This window comes from Aspergillus costaricaensis (assembly GCF_003184835.1).
Source record: "Aspergillus costaricaensis CBS 115574 unplaced genomic scaffold BO79scaffold_17, whole genome shotgun sequence".
Lineage (NCBI taxonomy): Eukaryota > Fungi > Ascomycota > Eurotiomycetes > Eurotiales > Aspergillaceae > Aspergillus > Aspergillus costaricensis.
The window spans coordinates 29385-47886 of record NW_020291817.1 but is presented as its reverse complement, the minus strand read 5'-3'; the positions used below and the strand labels follow the sequence as shown (position 1 = coordinate 47886).

The 18502-nt window shown below is 53.2% G+C and overlaps 5 protein-coding genes across 5 annotated transcripts; 2 read left to right on the top strand and 3 right to left on the bottom strand.

Moving 5' to 3' along the window:
- Window positions 1-109: 109 nt before the first annotated feature.
- BO79DRAFT_266184 (Zn(II)2Cys6 transcription factor domain-containing protein) lies at window positions 110-1651 on the bottom strand (the record flags this gene model as incomplete). Its single annotated transcript, XM_025686944.1, has 4 exons — window positions 110-966; window positions 1049-1079; window positions 1141-1429; window positions 1521-1651. The coding sequence occupies 4 exons, from the start codon at window positions 1649-1651 to the stop codon at window positions 110-112; spliced, it is 1308 nt and encodes a 435-aa protein (XP_025539033.1).
- Window positions 1652-3158: 1507 nt separating this feature from the next.
- Window positions 3159-11383, bottom strand: BO79DRAFT_266182 (type I polyketide synthase; the record flags this gene model as incomplete). The annotated part of the gene is made up of 15 exons (XM_025686943.1): window positions 3159-4061; window positions 4117-4594; window positions 4648-4988; window positions 5035-5109; window positions 5166-5450; window positions 5508-6377; window positions 6465-6490; window positions 6550-6646; window positions 6708-8848; window positions 8907-9356; window positions 9411-9855; window positions 9909-10021; window positions 10080-10203; window positions 10271-10784; window positions 10848-11383. The coding sequence occupies 15 exons, from the start codon at window positions 11381-11383 to the stop codon at window positions 3159-3161; spliced, it is 7398 nt and encodes a 2465-aa protein (XP_025539032.1).
- A 627-nt stretch (window positions 11384-12010) lies between these two features.
- On the top strand, window positions 12011-13785 carry BO79DRAFT_266179 (cytochrome P450; the record flags this gene model as incomplete). Its single annotated transcript, XM_025686942.1, has 5 exons — window positions 12011-12088; window positions 12162-12312; window positions 12369-12715; window positions 12748-13120; window positions 13184-13785. 5 exons carry the CDS (start codon window positions 12011-12013, stop codon window positions 13783-13785), a joined length of 1551 nt encoding a protein of 516 aa, XP_025539031.1.
- Window positions 13786-14377: 592 nt separating this feature from the next.
- On the bottom strand, window positions 14378-15782 carry BO79DRAFT_266172 (polyketide synthase; the record flags this gene model as incomplete). The annotated part of the gene is made up of 2 exons (XM_025686941.1): window positions 14378-14872; window positions 14946-15782. The coding sequence occupies 2 exons, from the start codon at window positions 15780-15782 to the stop codon at window positions 14459-14461; spliced, it is 1251 nt and encodes a 416-aa protein (XP_025539030.1). The 3' UTR covers window positions 14378-14458.
- Window positions 15783-17346: 1564 nt separating this feature from the next.
- Window positions 17347-17997, top strand: BO79DRAFT_245592 (uncharacterized protein). The gene is made up of 2 exons (XM_025685479.1): window positions 17347-17706; window positions 17764-17997. The coding sequence occupies exons 1-2, from the start codon at window positions 17472-17474 to the stop codon at window positions 17871-17873; spliced, it is 345 nt and encodes a 114-aa protein (XP_025539029.1). The 5' UTR covers window positions 17347-17471; the 3' UTR covers window positions 17874-17997.
- Window positions 17998-18502: the final 505 nt, after the last annotated feature.

Below are 18502 nucleotides of genomic sequence, written 5' to 3'. Positions count from 1 at the left end.
ACAGATTATATAGTTAAGGGTAAGCCATCCGTCGCGTAGGATCGCGAACGGATGTCAAGAAGAGGCCTCGAAGGCGTACACTTTCTCGTCACGCAGCAACCGTCCGCGCCTAACCCGACTCTGCGACAGTTCCACTTTTTTCAGGGCTCTTCTGAGATGATGGCGAGTCGGGGATCACATCCTTCCCCTTGCCGCAATGCTGAACCAGGTGAATAACATCCGACAGTGAGCTAGATAGTCGTTCTGCTAGAACACTCATGCTTGCAGTGTCCATACAATGAAACCTCGTTTGGACTTTGGCAAGTAGATGCATCTCATCCACCCGGAGCTGTAGGATACGAACCACAGAGCGACAGAGGGATAGCAGGTGCCTTGTAAGCAGCAGCTTCACCATTTCCCCATCCTGCTCCGGAACCCTCCAATCGCCAAAGTGAATGGGGGGCAGTTTGGGGGACCCGGGCTGCTCGCTATAACCCATATAAACCCAGCTGAAAATTGTCTGGAGCACCGTCATGATTAGTCGCAATACCGTGCTGTCAAGTCGGCACAGCACACAGTGTAGGACACCGTCAGCACAGCCAATGAACGTTGAAGCCATTGATAGAACCCGATCGAACGGTATGGCAAGGTTGTTGCGTTCCGTAGAATGGAGGAGATAGAGTTGTTCTGTTAGCAGCCGGATGCAGGAACATGAGGTTCCCTCTTCGCGTTGGATTGGGCTGGGATTTTCAAAGAGGAGGGATGAAGTGATAGAAGTGCCGAAGGGTGCCCTGTTGGGAGGGTAAGAAGCCGGAATGTGGCTGGGGGTTGTAGCATTCGGCTTCTGTGTAACCACACGCGGTTGAACGTCAACTCTATATATGTCGTCGTTGATAGTAGTACCGATTGGGGATGTGAGCCTTGCGTCTGGATGCTGCTGTGTGGAATCGAATGTGTCAATTTCATTGGACTGCCCGTTTTCGGTTCCTGGAGACCAGGTAGTGGTACGTCAGTCCCAATCGACAAGAGCCTGTGGTAATTTTGCATTTCACCCGTGAGAGAAACATACCGTTTTTCAAGGTTGGGTAGGTAGGTTCGAGCTGAAGGACTGTCATTACTGTTTGACTGGGATTTTCAGATTGCGAGACACGGCGAACTCACCTGACACAGGCCTCCATCCGGTGGTGGAGGATACACTGTAGCATCGAGATCGAAGAAAGGGTCTACCCAGGGACATCCGAGATCGGCCTCCAATGGCTGATAGTCTAGTAAAGTCCTCGAAGGGGTCTCGGCAATTGTTGGAGAAGGGGTCTTTGAAACTGGCAACGATAATGGTAGCAGTCTGTCCGGGGTCCTTGCTGGCTGCTGTCGCCCACTGTTGGATGCGTTCAGCCTAGCAAGTGTCCTCTTGTTCCGGCTGCCCTTGGGTTTGCCAAGCTTTTGGGTGTAGCTGTACTGGCACGGGACATTACTATCCCTCGATGATTTAGAATTGGGACTTCGCCGGACCAGTTGGCCATTGGTGCTGGGGATTGACGCACGCGTTCTCACACTTCTTACAGGGGCTACCGCCGGTGCATCGTATTTTCGCCCTGTGGCAGGTATCACAGGCTAGACGCAGCCTCCTGGAGCGCATTGTGCCACGTGAAAGGGAGTCTGGAAAGTTGGACATGTTCAGCGGCACATGGTCATTGCAACAATGAAACCCAATGGCCGTTTATTTATACGCACCTTCCAACCTAACTTGGTACTCATCGGCTTACCGTCGACGGCAAAAAACCTGTCTCACCTTGTAGATAAGATGTGCTGGCCGCACGCAGCCTTGACTGAAGAAGGGAGATCGTGGAATGTTGCATCGCTCGTTTGCAATGGGCAGGTATTGGCTACCTGTGAAGCAATTTCCTCCCAGGTGCCACCCCATGACCGCACTAACACTGCGCAATGACCTAGAGCCTGGTAAGCCCACCCTCCAATCACGGACGTGGATGGCTTCTGACCTAAGTCTGGTCAGACTTCTGACTACCCAAAAGGGTACTATCCGGACCAGCGGATGGAGTAAAGGGTGGGGTGCTAGGGTGCATTGAGCAACAGCACAGCTGAAAGAATGGAGATTGGTGGCAACACGGCGCTAGTAAAGGATACCACCCGGATCCAGATCTATGATCGATTTTAGACGGCCAGGAACGGGGTTTCGGGTCGAGATCTGTGCAGTAAGCGAAGGGGGGTTGTTCCAACATGGTAGGCTTCGGGATCTGGTGGTACCTATCTCGACACAGGGACCAACTCCATATTTACCATTTGTCGATCGCCGATTGCTCGTGCCTTGGCGGGGGTTGTCGGGTTGGGGCCAGGGAAAGGATCATCCCTGTGACAGCTGCAGAGCTATCACGGGCCATCGATCGGAGTCAATATTGGCCGTGGGTGGGTGCGAAATTTCTTCATGTGTGGTGGATAAGGGCAATCATCCCTACAAGTCTTCACCCTCGCCGGTCGCAAGGGATTCGCCAGCGGCGAGGTTTAGCGCAGAGAACTATTTGATTCATACGTCCAATAGGAACGTCTTCGTCCCTCCCACAGGCCCCAGCCACCGGAAGTTTTCTCCGGGTACCGATGGCAAATACACGGCCTACCACCCAATTGAGGTGGATTGGACATAGTCCATGGTGGAATCACGCACGGTCATGCCAACCAGGAGGCTGACCTACACGCCCACTGGATGTTGTTTCTTGCACTAATGACAAACAATCGTACGAAATCGCACTGACCACTATGCAATCAGGTTTTAGGATAAATTAAATGGTATTGTTGACTATTGAATGGGAATCGGTGAACACTATCGTCCACGGCCCCTGTCACATATACCTTCCGTGTAACTTCGACTTGAAAAAGACGTACGTGGTCGTCTGTGCGCCTTTATGCATAATTGGAATAAATGGATATTTCCTGTGGGGCTCACAAGTCTACTGGCCCGACGAAGCTGAATCCCTTGGCACCCCCAAGTACCAAGCCACCATCCAATTATCCCCGTGCCATTCTGCGCATCAACGCTACTCCTACTCCGAAGGTGGCACCTAGAACGCGTACAGTGTCCCAAACCGGCAGAGCCCACGGTCTGGGGCAAGTTCGGCGCACGAGGGTTTGGGATTACCAATCGGCTGCATCGAGGCTCCGTGGTGGATCTACGATGCCTCGACAGCGGTAGGCCCGTTGGCCGCGAGGCGAGCAACAAGAGCCAGGCGAAGGTGATCAGCTATATGCAGTAGCGACAGGCTTTGCAGGAGCACGAAGACACTGACATCCACATCGAGCTGCTGCCGAATCCAGTTTCGGACCTCCATGGCCACAAGAGAGTCGACCCCTAGCGCCGGAAGGGAGTCGTGGGCACTGATGGCATGAGCATCGCGCAGGAGAAAGTTTGCTAGCGCCAAGCCCAATGCCTGCGCAATTCTTGTTGTGGCTTCTTCCTCTTCCAGGATCTCGGGTCGAGAGCCACATGCAGCAAGGAATCCCCGGAGGCTGTTGTGGTCTGAGGTTCCAGCCGGGGATACCTCGCTGCCCCCATGGATATTATGATAGATGCTCATCCGAATGTCGTTCTTCCAGGCTACTCGGCTGGAGCAGGTCGATATGGGAATGGTAGTGTGTACACCGAGTAGAATCTGACTGGCATTGCAGTACGCCCCAGCCTGGGCTCCGGTGGGTTCAGGAACTGATCGTGCGATAGCGAGAACCATTGCATCCAGAAGATCCTGCTCCTTCAAGATATGCATACCACTCTTCGCGAAGCGGTCGAATAGAGCCTCATTCTGTGATACAAAACCCACCTCACCCATAACGCCGACATCTATCACTGATGCTGGCAGGCCCTTTCCATGTCGATATTGCACAAAAGCATCAAGAAAGGTGTTGGCGGCCGCATAGTTTGCCTGTCCCCATTGACCAGCAATCCCACTATACGAAGAGAATAGAATGAAGAAGTCCAGGTCAGCAGAAGTGGCATGGTGCAAATTCCAGGTCCCCTGAACCTTGGGTTCCACCACGCTAGTCCAGTCGGAGAAGTTCATGTCCGCCAGTGATACATCCTAGCGAATGGGGTCAGAGCTAGTCGGCTTCTCATAAATATCGAGAGTCACATACCTTTAAGATCATCGACATATTTATGACGCCAGCCACTGGCATAGTCGCTGCATTAACTGCATTATGGACATCATCTGTCTCAGATACGCTGCCTGTAATCAATTGGACCTCACAACCCTGGGATCGAAGCTCAGCTGCAAACCGGACAGTCTCAGGGAGCTGGCCGGCAGAGCGGGAGAGGAAGATGAGATGTCGGGCCCCGAGCTCGACCATCCAGGAAGCTACCGCGCGGCCCAGCCCCCCAAGCCCACCCACAAGAAGGTAGCTGCGGTCGGGCCGCAGAGTGATGGAGGGTTTCCCAGGCACTGATCCAAGATCAATGGGGTTATCAGGCATAGTAATAATAATTTTCCCAATGTGTCGACCTGCCTGCATGAATCTGAAGGCATCTTGGATTCGGTTGGCCGGGAAGATGTTGGCCGGGGCATCTAAGGAGATGGCCCCAGACCGTATCCAGTCCGCACAACGCTCTAGGAGTCTAGTGAACTTTGTCAGTAGCAGCGCACGGTGCTTTGGAAATGGTATACTTACTCGGCGGCTTGCCTGGGCCTTTGTTGAGATAGCTGCCAGAGGTCAAGCCCAACAAATGTTCGATTGGCCTCGAAGGCCTCCATGGAAAGCTTCGCACGGCGGCGGAAGTCTCGTTTGCCGATCTCGACCATAGTCCCAAACTCGGCAACACATTTCCATGAGGCCAGCAATAGCTCCCCGGACAAGGAATTGAGCACCACATCAACACCCCGATTTCTGGTGGCCGTCATGATGTCCCGCTGGAAGGATGCATCTCGGGAATGGAAGATGTTCTCGCGCGGAATGTGATAATGGTCGATCAGATACTGTGCCTTTTCCTCACTCCCCACGGTGCAGTATATCTGTGTCCTTTAGCGATGCTCCAGCCATGCGATTGATGGCACGTACCTGTGCTCCTATCATCTGGGCGATTTGAATCGCAGCCAAGCCGACTCCACCGCACGCAGAATGGATCAGAACGGACTGAGAATTGAAGTCGTCAGGCAGTCTGCAGGTGTCCCGTTGGGAAATGAACGTACCTGACCCGTCCCTAATCTTGCCTTATCCACCAAAGCCATGGCAGCTGTAGTGAATACACACGGCAGCGATGCCGCCATCTCAAAGGACATAGTCCCATCCATTCGGACGCAGATAGCCTCTGGTAAAGTTACATGGGTAGCGAAGCACCCACTGGACATATACATTACATGGTCACCGACAGAGAGAGTTTTGACCTGGGCACCGACGGCTCGTATAATGCCAGCACCTTCAAGTCCCACCTCCCTAGCGCTGTTGTCAAGCACCCCAAGACCGATCAGCACATCCTGTATCAGATGTCAGCGATTGGGCCACTTAAATATCCAGGGGGACAAGCGGCGTACACGAAAGTTCAAGCCCACTGCTCTGGTCTCAACGAGGACCTCGTCGCCTGCCAAGCTGTCAATCTCATTCTCCGTCCACCCTAGAGTATGAAGCAAGCCCGGCGTCTCAATGGCGAGCTGTTTCCGCGTCGAGGGGGCTGAGGTGCGGAGATGCGAAAAGGCCTCGGGGATATTAGTCCAATGTGCACGGGGCACCAAAACCTCCCCGTCAACAATAGCATATTCCCAATCCGGACTCATGGAGTCAGGCGCAAGGTCGGAAAGAGGACCACGGAGAAAGATTCTGATCGTTAAATGCGCCGCAGTTGAGCTCGGAGTCACGTTGTCCACCTCCACCGTCATCAGCCTAGCCGACAACTCATTGCGGGCGGTGCGCGCCAGTCCCAGTATCATGGAAGCTCTGGGATCTTTGCATTTCACCTGTGACGCACGGGTGACCCACAGCATCTTCTCCTTGAGTGTTTGTAAATATCCCAGTATTACCTTGAACGTTGTCTCTGACATGCCGTGGATTGTAGGCTCTTGCAGGTCTAGCACAGATATTACATCCTGCGTGGGGGCCAGAGGCTCGCCTAGGGTGCAGATGTCCACGCAGACTTTCAGGTCATGTAGGAGCTGAATAAGACCTTCCACGTATGTTCCTGTTGGGGTGTAACACAACAGAGTCACCCTAGAGGGAATTGTTTGCGGACGGGCCGTTGAAACGATCATGCCTGCGTTGCTATGATATGGGACAACTCCATCAAGCACGACGGCATCGGGCTCGTCAAAGCCTGCGGTCTTTAGTTCCTGAGTCCATCGGTCCGGTGAAACATATGGCTGTTCGAGGCGATTGCCCGCCCGTCCAAGCCACCACCCAGGTAAATATCCCTATAGATGCCTGTTATTAGCCATCAAGACAGATTGACAGCAACGGAGCGGGGGATCTGCAGGCTGTAAAGTTGGGAGGACAGCTACCATAACATAATCATAAAATTTGGCCTCTGCCCATTATTAGCTCTCAAGTCACACTACACTTAGTGGTCTAGAAGGCCCCACTCACCAGGACAGAGCTCATGCAAGAAGAGACGACCTCTGGGCCTCAGCAAACTGCGGAGGTGTCGAAGAGAGGTCTGCAAACACGGCGTGGCATGCACGACCTAACTTTGGTAAACACTCATACCCGACATATCGTAGCTACTGAGTGTTAACATCACTTACATTACTAGCAACGATTAAATCGTACTGCCCCAGCTCGAGGCCCTGAGTTGCAGGGTCTTGCGTGATATCGAATACAGCATATAGCATGCCTTCGCGGTCGGCAAACTGCTCCTGTGCTGTCGTCAAGAATCCTGGTGAAACATCGCTATAGGTATAGCTGCTGTACAAGCGCTCGCCATTGGACGAGGTAAGCGCCTGGAGGATCTTCCGGGTAGTTCCGCCTGTCCCAGCGCCGACCTCCAGGACACGCATGACGGGGTTGCTATGACCTAAGAGCGCCACCGCATCTGCGTATTCTAGAGAGTCCGTGATAGCACAAAACTCCTCAAAAATTTGGTCTTGCCGGAGGACCTGTAGCGGATGGGTTTCACCGGTGAAGATAGTTGGAGCGGCCATAAAAAGGCGATGTACGGCGGTGGCGAAGACTGCATATGGCGAGGCCTTGACTTGGGTCACTAGGGCATCCACGCGAGCCAGACGATTGGCACGGCTCATGCTTTGGAGCTCGAGATCTGCAGGAACCAAAATGTTCGACCCTCTCCTGTATCGGTCTAGCTGAGTCTTTTGCCAGGCAAAGAACGCCCGGAGATGCTCAGGGGTCTGCTCGTCGAGTTGTAACTGCCTCCGATGCTCCAGCATACACAAAAGAACAAGTTCCTCCAGTAGGGCCCATTCAGAAGGACAGTGCCTACGGGGGTACATCAATTGCGACAAATCAGCGAAGTCGGCGTCTCGTTTCCACTCCAACTGGGTTATTAGCGGTACATCTTCTGAGACAGCACTCGCTGCAGTGAGGGCAGAAGCCTTGAACCCTTTCACCGACAGGACAAGCTCGCCTGCTGAATGGGCAACAAGTTCGCCAACATATGATCCTCCCTCAGATGTAGGGATATGGGAATCCACCTGTACACTACCCTTGGTGGGAATAACGACCATTTCTTCGATGAAAGTTGGGACGGCGGGATGACGGCATTTCCGTGCCTGACCGCGACAGACAGACACGGTGAATAACTGGAAGCACTGGTCGATCATTCCGGGATGGACCGCATAATGTGCAGTTCCGTCGATGTTCTGCCACGGGACGGTCGCAGTGGCTCTGTTATCCACTGTCGCAGCTGAGATGGATCGCAGACCACGGAATGCCCCCGTGTAATCCAAGCCCACCTGCCGCAGGACATTGTACCAAGTTCTTTGATCAACTGGACGCGGCAATGGTACCGCTGACTCGTCGACGTTCCTAGCTACAGATTTATCTGCGGACGCTCTAGCCTCACCGTAGCAGTTTCGCACCCAGCGGGTTCCGTCAAAGGAGCTAATGCTGAATGAATACCATGGAGACGCCTCCGATGAGTCCAGTGATAGTGGGTGGAGACTTGTCAGGACCTCCGTCGACCTTTCCGTTTGCAACGTCAATGCTGTACAGATGCTGATGTTTCTAAGCGAGTAGACGGGTTCTCCTTCCAACTGAAGCAGAGCCTCCCCGATCATAGAAACATAACCTGCGGCAGGAAAAACGGTGAGATCACTGACGCGATGGCCTTCCAGCCAAGGAAGGTGTTCCAAGGCTAGTACATTCCTCCACGACGGCTCATGGCCCATTTCAATTACCCGGCTTCCCAGAAGTTCGTGCGGCGGATATGCTCGAAAGCGCCAGTCGCGGGCTAAGCGTGGCTCGGCCCAGTGGGACACATCTTTCTGCCAGGCATAACGGGGTAGGTCCGTGACACACTGACCCCGGGGGCAGACCTTTGCGAGGTCAAGAGAAACATTCTGCTGAAAAAGCGTGCCCGCACACTGCAGGAGGCTTCCCTGGCATTGTTGTGATCGTTGGAGGGTTCCCACGTGCCCGACGTCTGGTCGTTGGACGTCGTGAAGTATCTGTCGGATAGGCCCTTTAAGCGCAGGGTGCGGTCCGATTTCGATAAAGGTAAGCTTGTCGGGATAGTCCCGTAGGACGGATCGCAGGCAGGCGTTAAAAAGCACCGGACTCTCCATGTTCTGACGCCAGTATGTGGCGCCCAAGCCATCTCCCGTTAACCTGTCCCCCGTGACCGTCGAGTAAAAGGGGACCTCGGGGCACCTGCATTGAAGAAATGGTTGGAGATGCTGTTCGTAGTGAGGTCCATACTCCTGCATATGGTCTAACATTGGGTGAGCATCTAGTTAGACATGGTAGTCAGGGGTTGCGGGTACACTCACGAGAATGGAAAGCCTTCTCCACGCGTAGGAACCGAGCGAAAGTCCCCGGTTGCTCCTCTTGGATACGACGCACCACCTCCTCGACCCGTTCGGTGTCTCCTGAAATCGTCACGCTCTGATGACTGTTTTCGCAAGCAATCACGACCCCTTGTTGGAGTAGGGGCCGCACTTCTTTGGGACCCAGACCAATGGCCGCCATGGCTCCTTTGCGGGAGGAGGTCTCATGGCTCGCACCTCGGAAGGTGGCGGCAGCCATCGCCTCCTCGGCAGTGATGGCGCCGGAGGCATATGCAGCTGCCATCTCCCCGGATGAGTGACCCAGCACAGCCGTGGGGACGATGCCCCAGGACCGCAACACATCAATAAGCCCTATCTGGAGGGCAATGGACAAGGGGTGGCCCATGACGGCTTCGTGGATTCGACTGATCGTGTCTGGCTTGCGTAGCTCCGCTGAATTCTAGCATGAGCCTTCATCCAAATTTAACCTTGGAGCGTGCTTCTCACCTTCGATCGTCCATGGCGGTGGACTGGGCAGTGTGCGTAGAAAACGGTCCAATTTCTGAATTGTGTCCCGAAAGGTGGCATTTACCTCCAGAAGCTCTGCCCCCATCTGCGGCCATTGTGCTCCCTGTCCCGTGAATACCCACACAATGCGTGGAGGCAAAGTGGCAGCTTCTGCTGTCGACACTTTCCAGGACTTTTGGTCGTCTGTAACCGCATAAGCGCGATAGGTGTGATGGGACCGGCGATTGGCGAGCGTGTATGCCACATCCTGCAAGGGGGCATGACCTTGCTCAACGTACGCTTGATGTGCAGCGATGGAAGTCTGCAGGGAGACTGCGCTGTGGGCGGAGAAGAGTAGCAAATGGGCGTTCTCTCCCCCAAGACCAGGGTCCGGGCGTGACATCTGATCGACGATCCCGCATTGACGTGGGGATTCAAGAATAACCTGGAGCTGATGAGGAAATATTCCCTAGCAGATAAGGGCTAAGGGCCTCCTACATGGGCATTGACACCGCCAATGCCGAAGGAATTGACGCTGACTCGCTCGGCACGGTCCGCAGGCCATGGCTCAACCTCCACAGGGACGTGCAGCTTGCCGGTCTTAAAAGGGACTGACAGCAGGCCACGAATTAGACATACACTGGATAATGAAGCCAGAGGCACACTCACTGTCGGGATTCGGTTCGGAAAAGTGTATGTTAGGCGGCACTTGACGGTGTTCCAGTGCCAAAACTCCTTTTATGAGACTCGTCAAGCCGGCCGCCCCCTCGGAGTGGCCGACATTGGGTTTGACCTGGTCCACACAAATCTTGATCAGTCTCTCAGTGGTCCCTTTTGAATGCGCAGAGCTCCGTCCATACCGAGGTAATGATTATACCAGTCTCGCCAAAGCACTTCGCCACGGCCGTGGTCTCGAGAGGATCCCCCACGGAGGTGCCGGTACCGTGGCATTCGATCATGGCCGTCTGGCCGAGGTCAGTAATACCGGCCATCTCGTACGCACGGCGCATCAGTGCCTCTTGCGCGGTTGGGCTCGGGGTGAGCATCCCCTGCGTCTGACCGTCACAGTTAACGCTCGTACCTCGGATGACTGCCCTGATGGGATCTCCGTCCTGAATGGCCTGTCGTAAGGTCTTGATGTAGATAGCGTTGATTGCTTCACCACGCCCGTAACCATCGGCAGATGCATCAAAGGTCTTGCACGTTCCAGTGGGCGATAGCACACCCTGATCACTAAGTGCCAGGCTCATGGTAGGCGAAAAGATCAAGCTTGTTCCACCAACCAATGCACCCTCACAGTCACCGTCGCGCAGCGACTTACAGGCGAGGTCGAGGCATACCAATGATGATGAGCATCCAGTCTTTATGGTCATGCTTGGTACTCATTAGATTCACACTTTAGTTGATGGATAGTATGACAAAAAGGAATAGGCCTACCTAGGGCCGCGGAGATCAAACTCGTACGAAATACGATTCCCCAGCACAAAGTCATCATAGCCCGTAACGCGATAGGCACCCATATGCTGTGTCTCCTTTGCATTCAAGTCCAACCAGTCCTGGCCAAACACGCCGACGTAGCAGCCGATCTTTCGACCCCGCCACAGGGTGCATCCCGCATTCTCCAGGCACTCATACGAGACTTCGAGGAGCTGGCGCTGCTGCGGATCCAGCCGTTCTAGCTCTTTCTTGGGGCTGGAAAACACATTGCTATCGAATTGGCGGACATCAACGTCGTCGAGAAAGTAGCCCTGCCGCATGCTCACCGTTCCCGGCTTGCCATGCGGATCGTGGAAGGCGTCAAGGTGATATCGGTCCTTCGGCACGTCACAGAGCCCACTTCGCTTCTCGATTAGCATCCGCCAAAAGGATTCGCTGTCGTTTACTCTGCCAGGCAGCCGCATGGCCATGCCCACGATGGCGATAGGCTCGTACGAGCGTGAAGCATGGTTCTGTTCATCAACCGTGATCCCCATTACGTCGTACTCGTAATTGTGGCTGTTCAATGAAGATTGAATGAATCTACTGAAGTTAAGATTGATTATTTGCTCTGTCCATACAGTGATGGGGTTGTGCACTTGATGTAATAAAACATGAAGATAGTGCGAGAGGAGGCACGGGCCATAATGATCAAGTCGGTTGCAATTTGGAACAGGTTAGGGTTGCAATAGAGCAACCGGGTTCCGTTCTTGGTCCTGCAGACCAGCGCAATTATGGGCCGAATGTCATATCGGATAGACGGTTATCACTTCAATAACGCCGATCTGTCTGACTTACATCGGCATAGTCGGGGTAGTCAGGATAGTCACCGACCTTGACTCCGCAGAGGATATGCGCCGACCCAGTGGATGCAAACCCCCTCGGTGCATAATCCAGGTTGCCTGTGACCGCGATTCAACCACATGTCCCATTCAAAGCTCAATCTGGGTGCCTCGCTGCGAATTACTGAGACGAACTAACTTCCACAGCCAATTTACTCCGGCCCAAGTCAGGTGAAGGGACCTCCAGAACTTTACTTTGTCTTTATTCAATTTCTCACTGAAGCATACTGCGAGCCAACAAGGAAGGTGACCCAAGACACCAAGCAGCCAGTTTTGCCAAACATGATGTTCAAGCCGTTTACTGGCGTGGGTGAAGCAGGAAATGTAGGCATTGTGTTGCTGGTTGGCTTCATATTACTTGTAAGTGCATCTATCAGACCCAACTAAACTCCTTCAAGACCGACGCCAATCTAACGGTCAGTGGGGAGGCCAGGTTCTAACGCGGGCCCTGTATCTGGGCGTCTTCCATCCTCTGGCCAGATACCCAGGTCCTCTCCTTGCGCGGTTCAGCAATCTATATTCCGCGTATCATGCGTGGAAAGGGGACATTCATATTGACATCTACCGTTGCCACGAGCGATATGGTAATTTTCCCTACACCACAGGATGTGCACTTCAGCTCCGCCTAACATGACAACAGGGGACCATGTGCGTTATGCGCCCAACCGGCTGCTAATTAACACGGCAGGGGCTGTCCAAGACATATACGGTCATCGCGCGCCCGTCAAGAAATACGTGAACTACCGGGTGCTCGCGCAGCAGGCACCTAATACCCTCACGATGCAAGATAAAATCCAGCATAGCCGCCGACGCCGGGTGCTGAGCCAGGGATTCTCCGCCCGCAGTCTTGAATCGTGGCAGCCCAGGATCGTCTCTCAGCTTGATCGACTATCCCAGGTCATACGCGGATGCTTGATCACGATGCCCTCTTCAATGGAGAATGGATGGACGGCGCCTCTTGACATGGCACGCACCTGCAAGTCTCCTGTCAACCTGAAATATGATAGCGTAGCTAACAGTCGTCAATAGTTGACCGCCTCACTTTTGATACAATGACCTCGGTTTCTTTCGACTCGGACTTCGACACTCTCCGATCGTCGAAATATCGCTATGTGATTGAGGCAATCTCCGCGTCGAACATTCGACTCAGCGTGCTTCTGCAAGCGCAGGAACTGGCGACAGGCAACCTGGATGGTCGGTTATTTCCCTCGTCCATCGCTGGTCGCAGGCAATTTGTTCGATTTATCCGAGAACTCCTGGGGACGCGGCTGCGTGCCCTTGACAAGGGTGGGGACCTGTTTGCCTTCTTACAGCAATGCAAGGACCCTGCCACGGGCGAGGGTCTGGGCGTGACGGAATTGAGCACGGAGACTGCCACCTTTATCATTGCCGGTCGGTGACCCTCGGCCACCCTTTGCTATAGCGGCCAGTGCTACCATGCTGACGAAAGGTCAGGATCTGATACGTCATCAACCACCATGGCTGCTGTATGCCACTACGTGACCGTCTCTTCTGAATGTCATCGCCGGGTAACAGACGAGGTACGGTCGGCATTTGCCTCGCTGACGGATATCCGCCTGGGACCAGCCTTGAATTCTTGTGTGTTTCTGCGGGGCTGCGTTGATGAAGCCTTACGCCTCTCGCCGCCGGCAGGGAGTGCTCTCTGGCGGGAAGTTGAGGACGGAGGCGCCTCCATCGATGGTCACTGGCTTCCTCCGGGCTGTGAGGTCGGGGTAGGAATCTATAGCATTCACCACCGCGCCACCGAGTGGCCAGAGCCCTTTCAGTTCAATCCCGACCGGTGGCTGAAGGGATCGGGGACTCAGGAAGTCGACGGCCGCGCGTACATGCCCTTCTCGATCGGGGCCCGGAGCTGTATTGGTAAACCGTTGGCGCTGGCACAGGTGATGCTCACTATGGCCCGTCTATTCTGGGAATTTGACATGCGGAGGGGGGATCGAAATGACAGCGAAGCCAAGGATATTGAGTATGTGGTGGCGGATCATGTTACGGCCGGGGGTCAGGGTCCCATGCTGTCTTTCCGACCGCGGATTTGACACGCACCAGCGGTTACGCGGTGGTGCTTGAATTGTCGATTTAGATCTGCTTCCACACAGCTTAATGGTTCTGTTTCAATTGCTCCATATATCTCTCTTCATCTACAGTACTACTGTTTGTGTCGATAAATAGTAATAATACTATTGTGGACTAGTAGTTGTAATATCCCGACCGACACTTTGGTACTCTTTAGTAAGTACTCGTTGAGAGACTTGAAATATATATCGTTGAAGTAGTTGGGATCTACTATCCGCCTACGACTCATCCAAATCCGTGCTCGGTAGCAGTATTACCAATAGTACTATTTGACTTGGCAAATCTTTTCATATCGCCGGGGTTATGAAATAGTTGATAAGAATTACAAACCACACACTGGTGGTCCGCGAAAATAGAAAATAAAAGACGAAGTTATGCTGCGAAGCCCGTTCAGGCGCAGTCTATCCGGCGCAGCCCACGGTCGGCAACTCGGCAAAGCAGTCGGTGGTTGAATTACGTACAGTTGTTGGCATCCTTTACTGAGTCTTTATACACAAGGTGCAATAGCTATACTTGGGAGGAGTAAAAGTGTGCATATTCAAAGGAATAACAGGTCAGAGGTTAATGCGTCATTCTCTCGTCTCTGAAGTGCGGTGATCGGCCTAAGCCACAGGTATAACAAGGATACAGTGCTCCTTACGCAAAATAGCCAATGTCCTTCCAGTGCTGCACAAACTTCAGTACCACTTCATCCTCCACGGCCCTCATCTGACGCAGAGTGGGCGAACAGGCCCGGGAGCGATCAGTGGCCAGGATAACATGCCCACACACGGCAGGTTGGAACAACCGCGCAAAAAATGCCTTCAGCTTCAACACGGGGTACCTGCGTGTGGAGCCCTCTGTCTCGGCGGCGTCCACCACAGCAGCCAGCCACTCGTCGAAGGGGATTCGCGTGGTCAGCCCCAGGACAGGGCCCACGGTGTCCAACAGATCGCTCCATGCCTGACGGATGGGATTCTCCACCTGGTAGACCGGCGCCAGCGGATGCGGCGCAAGAAGAATCTCGCAAAAGACGGCGGCCGCATCGTCAACGGGCATCCACGACAACGTCTGTTCATACATCACGTCAATCACGTCAGCACTTGCATCTCCCATGGCATTTGGAATTCCGAGTGCAACTTACCCCTCGCAGCTGGGGCAGCTTTCTAATGCTCAACGACGACCGCAACATCATCGGCACCACCTCCTTGGTGGTCCAGATGCCCGTGGCCCGAGATCCTACGATAGGCCCTCCTCGGACTATGGCGATCTCCAGCTCGTCCGGATACGTGGCTGCCGCCCGTTCGAGGATCTTCTCGCAAACGATCTTCCCATCGGCATATCCTAGTCCGGTAGCAGATTTCTGGGTGACCATGGAGGCCTCCTCGATTAATTCCCCGGCATGGGCTGGAGTGAGCCCACGTTGGGCCACCGCCGCGATGGAAGAGACGAAGAGGAATCGCCGGCGCACGCCCCCGCACGAGGCCAGAATCAGGAGATGGCGGAGAAACTGGAATTGATCACAGAGTGACGATAAACCTGGACGAAAGTCCATGGGCCAGGCAGCGTGTATAACATGAGTGATACGACGCTGGACATCTCGATACTCGCTTGCGTCAAGTCCCAAGTGGGGGTCCGTCGGATCACAAGTGATGAGGGTAACTTTAGACCATTCGGCTTCGGAGAGGAATATCTTCTTCTCCTGCAGCTGCTGGCGATAGGCCTCCGGGCTGACAGATGGGCTAGGAGTCTGACTATTTCGGAGGACACAAATAACCTCGCTCACCTGATTGGACTGCACTAGCTGTGCCAGACAGTGCGACCCTAAGCTTCCAGAACTTCCTGTTAGAAGTATAACAGCTTTTTCGAGCTTGGGATCGAGTGTATCTGGGTGCGCGGAATATTTCTCCACCAGCCGATCAATCTCCTGCCACGGTTGGGATTGGTCGGACTGGATGGGGGATGAAGCGATGACTGTCATGGTGTGAGACTCCCGAACACGATTTTTTCGATTACAAAAAAGACAGCAGCTCTTTTTACAGAATGCTGGTGACGTTGATTTTGTGCAGGGACCGGCGATTATGCGACTGCTCGGCGATTATCCAGATTCGGCCCATAAGCTACACTCGGCCCTTCTCGGTGAGATTGCAAGCTATATTGTCCTCTCTAGAACTTTTTGCGGAAGATGACAGACAGTCGCTTGTTATCGGCCCTTATTTACTGCGTTCATCGGGGTCGCTAACCTCGAGGCTATACTAGTGGCATGGGAGAGACGGGCCGACCGACTTTTTTGAGTGAAAGACCGGAGTCAAACTACCACCCACCTCCATCAAACAGTCTGGGTAACAACCGTAGCGCAGCAATCGCTCTTGGGAGCGGCTGTAGTTGTTGTATCAAGATAGCGGAGGGCGCGCCGGCTAATGACTGGCGAAGAATAACGCAGAGCCCAGCTCGGTTGATGGATGCTAGCACCGGAAAGGGTAGTGCACCATGTCTGTGAACCGCCTGCTGGCTGAAAGCAAGACACCAAATTAGCCTGCATCCTACAACCTTCTCGATTGGTTGCATTGTATGCTGGTATCATTGCCAGTGCGATGACTGCCGGGTCTTGGGTGGGAACCCCACTGCACAGAACCCTGACCACTCTATCCTCCACACCAATCTTGAGATGTAACATTATGCGAGGAGCATTATGAGATTGTAATGTAAGTCGCTTGTGAGTGACTGAGTCAAGTCATTCATCCTGGACGAGACCTCGACTTACTACGTAGGGGGCCTAATAGGCGTCCAAGGCTCAGCGGATCTATTTTGGGCGAGGGTATGATGAGTAGCGAGAATGAAATGAGATGCATAAATTGGAGCGCCTAACCCATGGTACCTCTGGATTCAGCATAGCCACGCCTTGTCGGTGGTGCGGGATGGGAACCCGCCCAAGTTGCGGTCTTGAAGGTAAAGTAGATCCCAGCAGCCATCTGGCGTGGTGTTGTTAGTATTGACATTCATCTCCTCGTTTGACCGTACCACATGGTTGACCTTGGAACGGGCCGCTTTGAGGTGGTTAGACTGCCAAGGTCTCATACGAATTTCACTCGTGGGTGGAGTCGGGTAAATCCCGAAGACTGTCTGTTTTAGACGGATGGGGAGCCTGATGGTTCTCCTCACGCCTTGTTATTTGCAGATGGCTCTCTCATGGGGCGCGCATCACCGCGTTCTGAGTGGACGGTCGGGCTGACGGTCTTGACCTGGGTAAGACATGTTTCTCCGTGCGGCCAGAACAGGAAATTGGCATCGAACCACTCTACTGCTAAGCTCAAGACGTATGACTTGTATGAACCATGTACAAGTCTACCCCAGCTTAGTCCACCAAGTACACTAAAATCTCCTCGTAATAGGTACGTCCTTCTCTTGCGTGTGACCTCCGCTGCCACTCGGACATTGCACTGCCCATGGAGTAAGAATAGATGAGTGAAATAGCTACCCATCATAACTAAGGAATATATAAAGAGCACCAGCCAGATGCCAAACCTAGCTCTTGTCTTTGGCATCAATCTCATAGACTACACATACCTCTACCATCATCAGCGTTACTACAATCGTTGCAGATCCCCTCCTCAGACGCCCAAATCTCATAATCTATTTCCTGTCACCAGTCATTGACCACACCGCCATTATGAAGTTCACGCTCAAGCTATGTTCCGTTCTCGCTCTAGCCGTTTCCACAATGGCGTTGCCCACCACCGACACGCGAGTTATCCAACTCCGCCTCTGGGGTGAAACCGGTTGTGCCGAGGACAACATGGGTGAGCTTGGCTTGTACCAATCCGGCCTTGATGAATGTGGCACCTTCGCAGGCCCCTATGCCATTCATTCTATCACCACCTATTACGTCGTAGCAGGATATGTTGGTAAGTCAATCTCCATCTCCCTAAGATCTTTCAAGTCACCTGACATTTCATCCCCAGCGCAATTCTTCACCGATTCAAATTGCGAGGAGGGCGTCCAAAATGTAACTGCGCCAGGATGCCTTGACGGTGACACTGCGTTTGCCAGCTACAAGCTAGTCTCGAACTAGTAGTCGGTTGGAAGTAGACGGGCAGTGGAATGAGGAACGAATCTTATCTGTGAAACCATCTTTGCGAATGTTAGGAGATTGATCTGTATCGTTCAGCTAAAAATGTGCACAATTTCGAAGATCGCATATGATAAGCAGAAAAGGCACTCGTCTAGGAAAGATCTAGTACCCGACATCCTGCGAGGTTCACTGTGCTATAAATTTCGTAAAGCACATCTGACCAAATGTCGCATTGGTTTGTCAAGTATCTGACTGTCAAAGGGTATGTAGAAATGGGTGGCATGGGCCCTCCCTGCTAATATCGCGTATGTCTAAACCTATTCGTCACATCGGTCTCAACTCCACACAAGGGCAGGTTTGGAACCTTTCAATCTTGGATGTGCATTACCAAAGACCTGGTGATATCTCCGTAGTCAAGTTGAGTGATGCTGTTGCTAATATCCAATCAGACTGTTGGAAGAGATATTTGTTTTGAAACCACAAAGCTTTATCACCATTGTGACGTTTTGTAGAGACACATGGTTACATTTTTAACAGGTACCTGACGACACCCCCGGGTTCTGTAGGAGTACGCTTATATTGATGCTACACGGGTAGATAATGTAACATCTCTGCTTATCACGATATCT

What these genes read in the sequence shown, in the direction of transcription:
- BO79DRAFT_245592 (XM_025685479.1), top strand. Translation starts at nt 17,472, where the DNA reads ATGAAGTTCACGCTCAAGCTATGTTCCGTTCTCGCTCTAGCCGTTTCC. An exon ending in CGTCGTAGCAGGATATGTTG is followed by an intron (nt 17,707 to 17,763) that starts GTAAGTCAATCT and finishes TTTCATCCCCAG; the next exon opens with CGCAATTCTTCACCGATTCA.